General features: G+C 47.7%; 1 protein-coding gene across 2 annotated transcripts; it reads right to left on the bottom strand.

Annotated features, from left to right (window-relative positions):
- Nucleotides 1-2,416: 2,416 nt before the first annotated feature.
- Nucleotides 2,417-10,895, bottom strand: ZG16 (zymogen granule protein 16). 2 transcript variants are annotated; one of them, XM_083707588.1, is made up of 6 exons: nt 10,752-10,789; nt 8,024-8,595; nt 7,290-7,825; nt 5,143-5,198; nt 4,873-5,005; nt 2,417-2,997 (listed from the first exon to the last, which is right to left on the bottom strand). In XM_083707588.1, the coding sequence occupies exons 4-6, from the start codon at nt 5,195-5,197 to the stop codon at nt 2,676-2,678; spliced, it is 510 nt and encodes a 169-aa protein (XP_083563714.1). In that variant the 5' UTR covers nt 5,198; nt 7,290-7,825; nt 8,024-8,595; nt 10,752-10,789; the 3' UTR covers nt 2,417-2,675. The 2 variants fall into 2 exon arrangements, with proteins under 2 accessions (XP_083563714.1, XP_083563713.1); XM_083707587.1 differs by having other exon boundaries at nt 8,024-10,895.
- Nucleotides 10,896-10,921: the final 26 nt, after the last annotated feature.

Raw genomic sequence — 10,921 nt, 5'->3', positions numbered from 1 at the left:
GATGGGCATTTGCAGAAGAGGGTGAGTGTTCCCTCTTTAAAAGGATGTACTCTGAGACGTGAGCAGAGCCAGGGCCGGCCCTACCATTAGACATTGGGGGTACATGGAGTCAGTGGCAGGAAGATGTTGGAGGATGGAGCTGTGGGGGCAGCTTGCCCGGCCTTGCCCTACCTAAGCTAGCTTGTTGCCCTCAGAGGCAGTGGAGGGCATTACTTTACAAAGGCCACATTCCCAAGATAAGTGTAAAACACTGCCGCCATCTTGCACCACGATGGTTTGCCCCAAAGAATTATGGGAACTGTAGTTTGTTAAGGGTGCTGAGAGTGGCTAGGAGACCTACTGCCCTCCCAGAACTACAGTTCCCAGAGTTCCCAATGAATGTGGGAATGCGACCAAAGCAAGATTCAGTTGCCTGGCTAGTCAGCCTCAGGGGTGGCGGGTGGGAATGGCTCATCATGCCTCAGGCTGCAAAATGTCTTAAGCCAGCCCTGACAGAGCAGAAACTGGTGCAAATAGGCATCTGCATTTGCTGTTTCCCACCCCTGGACTTGAGCCTTTGTCTAAAACCATTTCCCTTTTTCTGTTGGGGTTGAGAGAGCAATGCCCACTCCTGGCAGTAGGGCTCACGGGCATTTAGTATCTATGCCCTCCCTTTTCTCTAGGGCAGCAGAAATGGCTCCCTCTTTTTTGGCTCCCCAACAACCTTGTGAGGTAGGCTAGGTTGAGAGGAAGTGACTGACTTTAACAGCTGAGTAGAGACATGAACCTGGATTTCACTAGACCTCATCTGATACTCTGATCACTGTCCCCACAGTGGCTCTTTGAACTCCAAGACAAGTAGAGGTCCAATAAGTAAAACCTGGAAGGTTCTCCCTCCCTCCCTCCCTCCCTCTCTCTCTCTCAGCAGCATTCAGAGACAGTGAGAAATTTTCCAGCTGAATTTCTGTTTGCCATAAATTTGTTAAATGCCCAAGAGCCCTGCCTGGAAGCAGCAGTTGGGACTGTCATTCTTCTCTGTTCACCCAACAGTTCCATTTTCTTCCTTCAACTCTCCCTCTTTAATGCCCCTTCTTTTGCAAAGGTTTTCTCAGTCTGCCCACCTTACCTAATGTGTAAATAATTTCTTGAGCTATTATGATATACACCTCAGCATGGGAGAAGCATTGCTTTGGGTCCAGCAAATTATGTGGGAGCTATGCAGATAAGGGTTAGGTAAGTCCCTTGTATGGGAGATTACAGAGAGGGCCAATAGAAGCCAAAGTACAACCATTTTAAAACTTGGGCTTGTTTACAGCTGAATCCAGGTGCAATTCTAAAAGGGCAAGGTGACCTTGAATCCTGCACTTCCAGTCAACAGTCAGCTCTTCAAGGTCTCGTTTTTGCCGGCAGCTGAATGAGACGATAAGGAGTTCTGAGGCTGCAGGACCGCTTCAGACTAAACACCAGAAAGCACATTTTGTTCATGCTCTTCCGAATTTAATATAAACAAAGCCTCCCTTTAACAAGAAAACAGGCTTGAGAAAGAGAGGGCTGTTTCTCACTCATGAGAGAGTTTGTTCTTTAAATAAAAAAACCAAGAGTTTTGGGTAGTTCTCATGGAACATTCCAAAATTGCCTTCTCGGCTGCAGCGGTACAATCCACTCTACGACCTCAGGATTTCACCAACACATTATCCTACCTGTATGTAAGTAGGCCAGGCTGCAGGTGACATTTGTGGCCTGTGCAAATTTGCTCTTTCCTGTCAATTCTCCCTTCTCCCTGCCATCACATATTCACTTCCCTATATTTTTACCAAATATATCATCATCATCATCACCACCACCATTTTTATACAGCATCAGAGTGTTCCAAGCACCTCTCAGTAATCCATACAACAGCCCTCTAAAGTCAACCAGGAAATGATTCTGCTCATATAGGGTTGTTATAAGAATTGCCAGGGTTATGTGTGTGTGATGTGCTTTGAATATTCTGGTGCTAGATCAGTATTAATGATGGTTATTCTAATAATAATAACAGTCACCATCATTTTAGGGAAGTGAATATTAGTCATTAATTGTTATGATGGCATCCATCTGTCTCAAGAGACAATGGAGTGCGCCTCTGGGGGGTGTTAGCAGCACTAAAGTGACTTCCCTCTGGGCTGCTCAGACAACAAGACACCCCCCCCCCTCGGTCTTGCTGATGTGGTCCAAAGGAAAGCAGAGCAATACATTTGGCACCAGCTTGGCTGCAGGAGTTGCCAGAAGGAGGCATACAAGATTTCATCCAACTATCTTAGGGACTCCACTTTGGATTTGTGTAGAGCTTGCTCTAAAACAGAACCTCAGACCTCTGTCTAAGTCACAGTGCGATGTCACACCGCCGTGATGATGTCATGTTCAAGACCGACAACAAATAAAGAGATCCACAATCCCCTTTTTCAAATTTGCTTTTTTATTGCTCGATGCCGATCGACAGCAGTGCTGCGTTAGCTGTTTGACAGGAGAGGAAGCTCTGAAAACACGGGGCAGGGTTGAGGTAGGCGTTGGTTCAACAGTGTTAACAAAAGAGTGACAGAAAATGTGCTGGAAAATTATTTGCCTCACGAATAATCAGTCGGTAAGGGGAAAGAAAACCCTGAGCTGTCCCTGTTCCCTGCCCCATTGATAAGCTGGTCTCTCCCTGCTGGGCTCCCTCACTTTCCGCAAGAGGGGCAGTCACTGGGGTAGTAGTCCCAGTGGAAACCGATGGCGTCAATGACTGAACCAGAGCTGCCACTGAAGTAACGCAGGACGGTGTTTGGGAAGAGAGGAGCTGCGTTGAAGCTGGTGCCTGTGTCCTTCCCAAAAGGGAAAAAGCGCCCCTTGTCGGTGACAAACATAAGTTTGCGGACGTAGCTTTTGTATTTCCCGGAGACTTGGATGATGGACTCGCCTGGGTGCAGGAAGATTTCCTCCAGGTCGCCAGAAGAACCCCCCACGTAGTTGCTCCACTCCTTGCCGTAACGGACCTGGAGACTGGAATAAGGTAAAAGTTCTTAGGCCATCTTCTCTCTTCCCTGATAGGCCAACAGCTCAGTGCAGAGTTAGCCACGCTTATGCCCCTTAAAACAGAAGGTCTCAATGGTGCCTAAGTCTGCTCTTGATTCCTGTACACCCCTTTCCATCCCAAAGGATCTAGAAGTTCTCTACAGGCTTTCCATGTTATCATTTCATTTGGCACAACAAATTCACATTTGTTACTCATTTGCCTTGCACAATTCACATAACTGAGCTGCCGATTGCAAGGACACCCCCTATTCCCTCCCACAAATATTCCTAATTTGTTGCTGAGAAATGTGGCCCTTGACTCAGGAAACACTTGGTCATGTTGTGCAGATGCATAATGATCGTCTTCCAAAGCAACTACTCTATTCCAAACTTTAAAATGGAAAGAGTAATGCTGGTGGTCAACGAAAGAGGTTTAAAGACTGTCTCAAGGCAAATTAAAAAAAATGTAGTATAAACACTGACAACTGGGAAACACTGGCCTGTGAGTGCTCCAGTTGGAGAACACCCTTTACCAAAGGTGTCATGGGCTTTGAAGACACTCGAACTCAGGACGCAAGGGAGAAACGTGCTAAGAGGAAGGCACACTTGGCAAATCCACACAGTGATCAACTCCTGCCCGGAAACCGATGTCCCCACTGTGGAAGGACATGTGGATCCAGAATTGGCCTCCACAGTCACTTACGGACTCATTGTTAAAACTGTGTTTATGGAAGACAATCTTACTCAGCTACGAGTCATCGCCAAAGAAGAAGAAAGAAGAAAAAGAAAGATAAGTTGTAATAACTTCTCCAACTCCTCTCCAACTATCAAGCTCTCCAAAGCAGAACATGTTCTCTGGCTAGTTTTATGCAACGAGGCACCAAGCATGTGACAGAAATAGAAGAATTTAGGTTGAAAGCTCTTTGGGGCAGGGTCCTGCATTTGATAACACTGTAGAAAACAAACTAGGGATAGAAAGTTTGAGTAGCCAATTTCAGACAAGAGCGACCCCAGTACTAGAATCTGGTTCAGAGCTCTGCACTGGACTCTTGGACCTCAAGTGTTCAATATAAGGAAAGCGGGTTCTCCGTTTTCATTTCGCCATGGAGCCTTTGACTGCTCTGAAATGGTTTTGCTGCTGGCAATCAAATTGGCAAACAAGCATATTCAGACATGAGGCTTAAAGTCACTTTCACAATTGAGGGTTAAGGTATGCACACATTAAAATGGCTAGAAACACAGCAAGACTGTTTCACTCTACACACAAACATATCTTCAGTGCTCTCTGTCCGACGAAATGAACAGAGGGCACTTCCAGACTGCTGCTGTTTTGCAGGCGACATTCAGCGGCATGCTGGAAAACTAAAGTCGATTTTGTTTTATTTTTCAATTTCTTATTAGGCTTCTATCCTGCCCTTCCTCTCAAAAGATGCCACAGAACCATAGCATTGTAGAGTTGGAAGGGACCCCGAGGGTCATCTAGTCCAACCCCCACAATAGCGCCCAGGAGCGCAACAAACCCGCTCCCCCTCCCCCCAAAAATCCTAGACTGCTTGCAGTAAGGTAAAGGGATGGGGAAATGTACTGGAAAGTATATGATAAAAATTGCTTGATTGTCTAATCTCCCTGCAAGCAATCAGAATGAATGCTCATCTAACCTCCCTGCAAATTTTATTGAGGTCTTGGATGCACAGGATGTGTGGAAGTGAAAGGACTTTCCGAAGACTGCCCTAAATTTCCTTGCAAAGAAAGGGGTTACCTTATTTTAAGGTCAATCCGTCCACCAATCGCTTTTTCTCCAAACCCTACAAGCGGCCAAGCCACGGCCTGTTCCCAGATCCCCAGCAGCCCCCAAACACTTACCCCACGATGTACCACCGGTTCGTCCGGATCCTAATGGCAGTTATGGGCCCATCCAGCTGGTTCCCAGAATGGGAGAAGCGTTTCCCGCCACCTCCGCCGTACTCGCCAGAATAGGAAGAAGAGCGTGGCTGAGCTGGAATAAGACCCAAAGCAACACAGAGCAGATGAGCAGATGGCACAGCCGCCCTAGTCCTGCACCTGGCCAGCACCACGGCCTGGGGGACAGTGACACCTCCCTCCCCGCCCCGTCCGGCCCCCGTTGGGATTTACCTGTGTTGATGGTGATGCCGCAACAGAGCAATGCAAGGAGCGTGAACCAAAACATCCTAGAAAAGAGAGTGTTGCGGTTTTTAAAAAAATCATCGCGTTGATTTCAGTACTTTTACATGTTTATTCTATCCTCCCTGCCCTCCCACATCCGTTTCAAAGTGTCATACACATCCTGGTCCCATTCCTCTAATTTTATCCTTCACAACTGCCCTGTGAGGTAGGAGAGGGTGGGAGTAGGTGAACTGGCCCAGGTCACCCACTGAATTTGAATGCTGAGAAGGGATTTGAAGACAGGCCTCTCCAGCCAAAGCCTACCCACTCACTTTGGATACAGGAAGCTGCCTTAGTCCATTGGTCCATCTAACTCAGGTTTCTCAAAGAAGGACTTGGGTCTCCGGCTGTTTTTGGACTACAGTTCCCATCATCCCTGTCTTGCTAGCTAGGGATGATGGGAGTTGTAGTCCAAAAACAGCTAGAGACCTAAGTTTGGGGAATCTCTGATCTAGCTCATTACTGTCTATGCTGTCTGAATTGGCAGCAGCTTTCCAGTGTTTCAGGCAGAAGCCATTCCTACCCCTATCTGGAGATGTCAGGAATCGAACCCGCAACCTTCTCTGTGCAAAGCAGATGCTCTGAGTTGTGACCCATCCCTCAGTTATGAAATGGCAGGTGTTCCAAAGAGGTCTGAGACACACCTGCCAGAGCACTGCTTCATTACACTATCAAACCTGATACCCAAGCCAGCTTTACATCTATTTCTTTTTTAAAAGGAGTTCCTTTAATTGCATCGGGACAGCCAACGGGACAGCCAAGGATCTGTGCTATGTGGACTTTGACGTGATTTGTGCAAAGTTGAGCTTCCATTGGAAATCAAACCAAAGCATAATTTGAACCAAATTCACCAAGCATAGCCCTGTAAAAACGTAAAGAGGGCATGCTCTTGAGCATGTGCAGAGTGACTTGCATTCACCCTTGAATAACCGCAACAAGCTTGCAATGAGTGGTAACGGCTTCTGATTAAGAACCATGTTAAAATTGCTCAGACCAGGCTGTGCATATGTTGACGTGGTTATGCCAGTGATCTGCTCTCTTTATTAATACCTCTTAATTTGTAGCTTTTAAACCATTTTTCTGGAACGCGGCCTCTGGATAGTTGACCTGGCTCAAATCCCATGCTGGCAACCTTAGTTCTGTGAACTAGTGGAGAGTCAGATGTTGGGAGACTCCAGCTCCCAATCTCTCTCACCACTGGTCATACTTCAAGATATCCCAAGACCCAAGATATTTTGATGCAAAAGAGTGGCCTTCTACAGGGCGCCCACAGTAGAGCTGAATGAACCAGGGCTCTTGTTTAGTTCAGGCATAGGCAAACTTGGGACTACAACTCCCATGATCCCTAGCTAACAGGACCAGTGGTCAGGGATGATGGGAATTGTAGTCCCAAAACAGCTAGAGAGTGATGTTTGGCCATCACTGTGCTACATGGAGTTCTTAAAAGTTTGGAGTCAAGCAACATCTGGAGGGCCACATACCAAACAGCTAGCCAGCCAGCTTAATCACAGAATCATAAGAGTTGGAATTCATCTTTTTATGTTATTATGTTCTTTGTATACTGTGTTAGTTTTATGATGTTAGACGTCCTGAGCCCAGCTCTGACCGGGGAGGGCAGGGTACAAATAAAATAATAATAATAATAGGGTACAAATTAATAATAATAACAATAATAATAGTTGTAGTAGTAGTAATCGTCCAACCCCCTGCAATGCAAAAAGATGAAGCTGTCCCCTACGGGGATTGAGACTGCAACCTTGGTATTATCAGCACTAGTCTAACCAACTGAGCTATCCAGCAGGCCTGGAAAAAAACCCTTAAAGCAGTCAACCTTAGGCAGCCTTGAAGAAAGACCAAATCTCCATAGAAAGACCTTGTTCTCATAGAAGACCTCTTCAGAGCCTCCTGGAAAACAGGGTCCACTAGAAACACCCCCTCCACTTAAAAAAACCCCACACACAAAAGATCTGTTGTGAGGCTAAAATGAGGAGGGGGAGAGGCATGTTTTATGCCACCTTCAGCTGCTGCAAGGAAAAGTGGGATACAAATGCAATAAATAATTATTTGCGGGAAGGGCTGCACTCAGCCCAACTTACCTTGCAGCCTGCGCAGTCCTTTGGTGGGCTGGGTGCTCTGTGCCTCAGCTCTGCAGAATTGGCCAAAGGGGAGCTTCATGTTTTATACTGTCCGTGAAGTACGATATGGCGCCACCTTATCTTGGGAACCTGCCTGCTGGGCAAACACCATCCATCTATTATAAAACACTTCAATTGGCATTTTCCTGGGAGGGACCCAAACAAACGGGCCCACCCTTTAATGGCCCACGGCAGCCACCTGCTGCGCTGGGGCCTAGTGAGGGATGCGGGGAATCCTGGAGCCCCAAAGATGGAAGGGAAACAGCACTGTCCAACCCTGATGTATCCTGGCCACCTTTGGAAAATGGAGGGAACTTTGATCTCCCACCCAATCTTCACATTACTGCAGCTGTGTGGCCAGTGAAGATCTTCAGCGCTTAAATGAAGAATATTTAAATGGCACAATCATTGGTTTTTATTTGAAATATCTGGTGCTTGAAAAACCGAAAAAAGGTGCTGATAGAACTCATGTGTTCAGTTCCTTCTTTTACACATGCCTTATAGGTACCACTCCGGTGGGAAGGTAAACGGCGTTTCTGTGCGCTGCTCTGGTTCGCCAGAAGCAGCTTAGTCATGCTGGCCACATGACCCGGAAGCTGTACGCCGGCTCCCTTGGCCAATAAAGCGAGATGAGCGCCGCAACCCCAGAGTCGGCCACGACTGGACCTAATGGTCAGGGGTTCCTTTACCTTTACCTTTTAATCCAGAGGAGAAATGGCACAGGCAGGTAAAAATATGGACACGTGTTGACATCTTTGAAGAAGATTTTATATTTGTTCCTATTATTAAGCAGCACCTTGGTTCTTGGCTGCCATCTGTTTCCCAGTCTTAAGAGAACCCAATATATGAAACCAATCCATACCATCAGGAATTTAGATTTTCCTCTTCATACGTATCAAGAAATTACATGCAAACAGCCTTGGATTCTGCTCATGGTTTCATTGAGAGGCTGTTTCCAATCAAATGTGGGAAGTCAAAAAACGCACTAAAAGAAGTTTGTCCAACGATGTTATGGAAGGTTCAAACCTGAATGTGCCACAACAGAATGACTTCAGTGATTGTGGAATTTCCACCTGATTTCCAAGTCTGGATGCTCCATTGGTAATCTCCTGAGAGTGATGTAGTCTGGCTAAGCCCAGGGATTTAGCCTAGACTTGGAGCTGAAACCCACGGGGGATTTGTCTGGGCGAGACTCTCTGGGTTGCACCCTGACAGGAACGACTCCCTCATTCTCCCTCTCCGACATTTTGGCTCTCCCGGAATAGACCTGTAAAACAGCAAATGCAGAGTCACTACTATTTCCAAATCCCTTCTAACCACAGAGCACAGCAAGGAAAGACCTGCTATGGGGAGAGAAAGGTCTGCTTTGCCTCAGCTTCTGCCTGTGAATCTGGACGCCCCATAGGGGGAGGTGACAGCTGGGATGCTGCAAGGCCTGACCCTGCCTCTTCCTCCATGTAGTTCCCTTCAGGGAGCAGCACATCATTCTCTGAGGATGACTCCTCTGCTAGGGACATGGCATCAGCAAAGATGAGGATGGGGACAACCAGAGAACCAGTTGGCTCCACCTGCCATTGGCCCTGGGCCCTGCCTTTCACTGGCTCTGGGTCCGCCTGCTGTTGTGTGGTGTAGCCTGGTGTAGTGGTTAGAATGAGAGACCGGGACCTGAGTTCAAATCCCTGCTCAGGCACGAAACTCACCGAATGAACTTGGGCCAGTCACTACCTCTCACACTATTGTTGTGAGGAAGATTAAAGAGATGTGTGTTGAAAGACAGGATTGTTGTGAGCCTAGAAGGGGAGGGTGGAGAGCTCCTGGGAGGAAGCCTGAGGTAAATTGCTAAAAAGCCCGTGGGATTTATTTTTATTTTTTAAAGAAAATTAGCAGAGAGAAGGTTGGGTGAGAGCCTCGGCATGCTTGCTCTCTCTACTTGAAGGGAATGTTTTTTCTATAGTCAAAAGATTGGCATCCGTGCCATTTTAGAACACCCCCTTCTGCCCACCCTACTACTGACCAAAAGAGAAAATGAAAACCCAAAAATATATGTGCTGTGTTTTCTTTCTGCTCCTGATCACATCCTTGCTCAGCCTCAAAGCTCTTAACAGGACTGCTCCTCGGCCTCTGGGTTTAAGATGGGCCTAGTGGCTTCATCGCAAAGCAGCAAAATGGTGGAGAAGGAAGGCAGAGGCAGCTGCGTGCCTGGCAGCAATGAGGAACGAGGGACACGCTCCGTTCTGGGGCTGTGCCCTGATAATGCCCTTTGAGAATATTGCCAGAGACATCTGGAGAGTAGCAATTCAGGCAGACCTCGCCCAAGATGAGGTTGGGTGCCAGGCCTGGCCCATCCCAGGCATATGTTGTTCTGAGAAAACATGGGAATGTCCAGAGGGCGTTAGAGGACAAGGGCCTTCGGATGCCACCGCACCCTGTCCCCATGTCACAGACCATCTGTGTGAGTGTGCGTGGGAGGAAATGAGGAGATCCAGTTTGGGGCAAACACAACCTTTGCCAGTGTTTTGGCAAGGAGGAGGAAATGGCTTGTCCGATTCTGGTTCCCTGCCACAAACATGCAACACGCTTTAGCTGAATTTGATGCATGCACCCATTGCCGGCTTTACATATTCAGTGTTTCATTAGTATTTATTGTTGTTGTTTATTAAATCTGTATACTGCCCTACACACATAGATCTCAGGGCAGTTAGCAACACAAAATCACAATAGTAAAAACACAAGATACGTAATAACAATATAGGTGTCTGCTATCTGAAGAGTTGGGGGGGGGGTGTGAGGAAAATTAAGGAACCCAGTGCCCCTTGCAGTCTCCTAGTTTTGGATACAACGCGGTCCCTTTCCACTCCCCACCTGTCCTAGGCCTTACTCCTCACGCCATGCCTCTTCCCAGGTATCAGGGCCACCTGAGGCGTGGCCCAATTAGTCCAGCAGGAGATCCTTCATCTCAGGATCAAGGGTTCAAGCCCCACTTCAGGTGAACGGTTCCTGCCTTGCAGATGGTCGGACTAGATGATCCCACTCGGATCATCCAGTTTGGAGGGTCTCAGATCCCAGCCTTCAACTCTTGTTGAAAGCAGGGCGATTTAACACATGAAAACTCTAGTTATCCAATGAAACATTCCAGGCAATATCTCTAAGGAGGTTTTTTCCCCCCTCTGCGAATTTCAGGCCGAATTAAATGAAAAGGAAAAATTTGTCCAAACAGATTTTGTGAGCCCAGTTGGTTCCATATACAGCACGGGCTGATACGGCCAAGGTTGCAGGTTCGGTCCCCGGGCGGGCCAGCTGCATTGCAGGGGGTTGGACTAGAAGAATGATCCTAAATAAATCTACAAGTCGCTGGAAAATGGCAATTGGCGCTTTCTCCTCCTAGGACCTGATCTCCAAATCCAGGCGGTCTCCATCTCTCACTTCCTCTCCCTGCTGCCTTTTCCCTTCCTCTCCTCCATTCCCCGCCTGCCTGCCTCCCTCCTTCCCTCCCTGGGCGGCCAGGCTGCCTCTCTCCCCGCGGCCGGTAGATGGGGTCCGCCCGGCTCCCCTCTCCCTGCCGCTGCTCCTCCTCTCGGGCTTCTGCGCGTCCC

Source organism: Podarcis gaigeae (assembly GCF_964106915.1).
Source record: "Podarcis gaigeae genome assembly, chromosome: 13".
Lineage (NCBI taxonomy): Eukaryota > Metazoa > Chordata > Lepidosauria > Squamata > Lacertidae > Podarcis > Podarcis gaigeae.
This window is presented reverse-complemented; position numbering and strand designations above follow the sequence as displayed.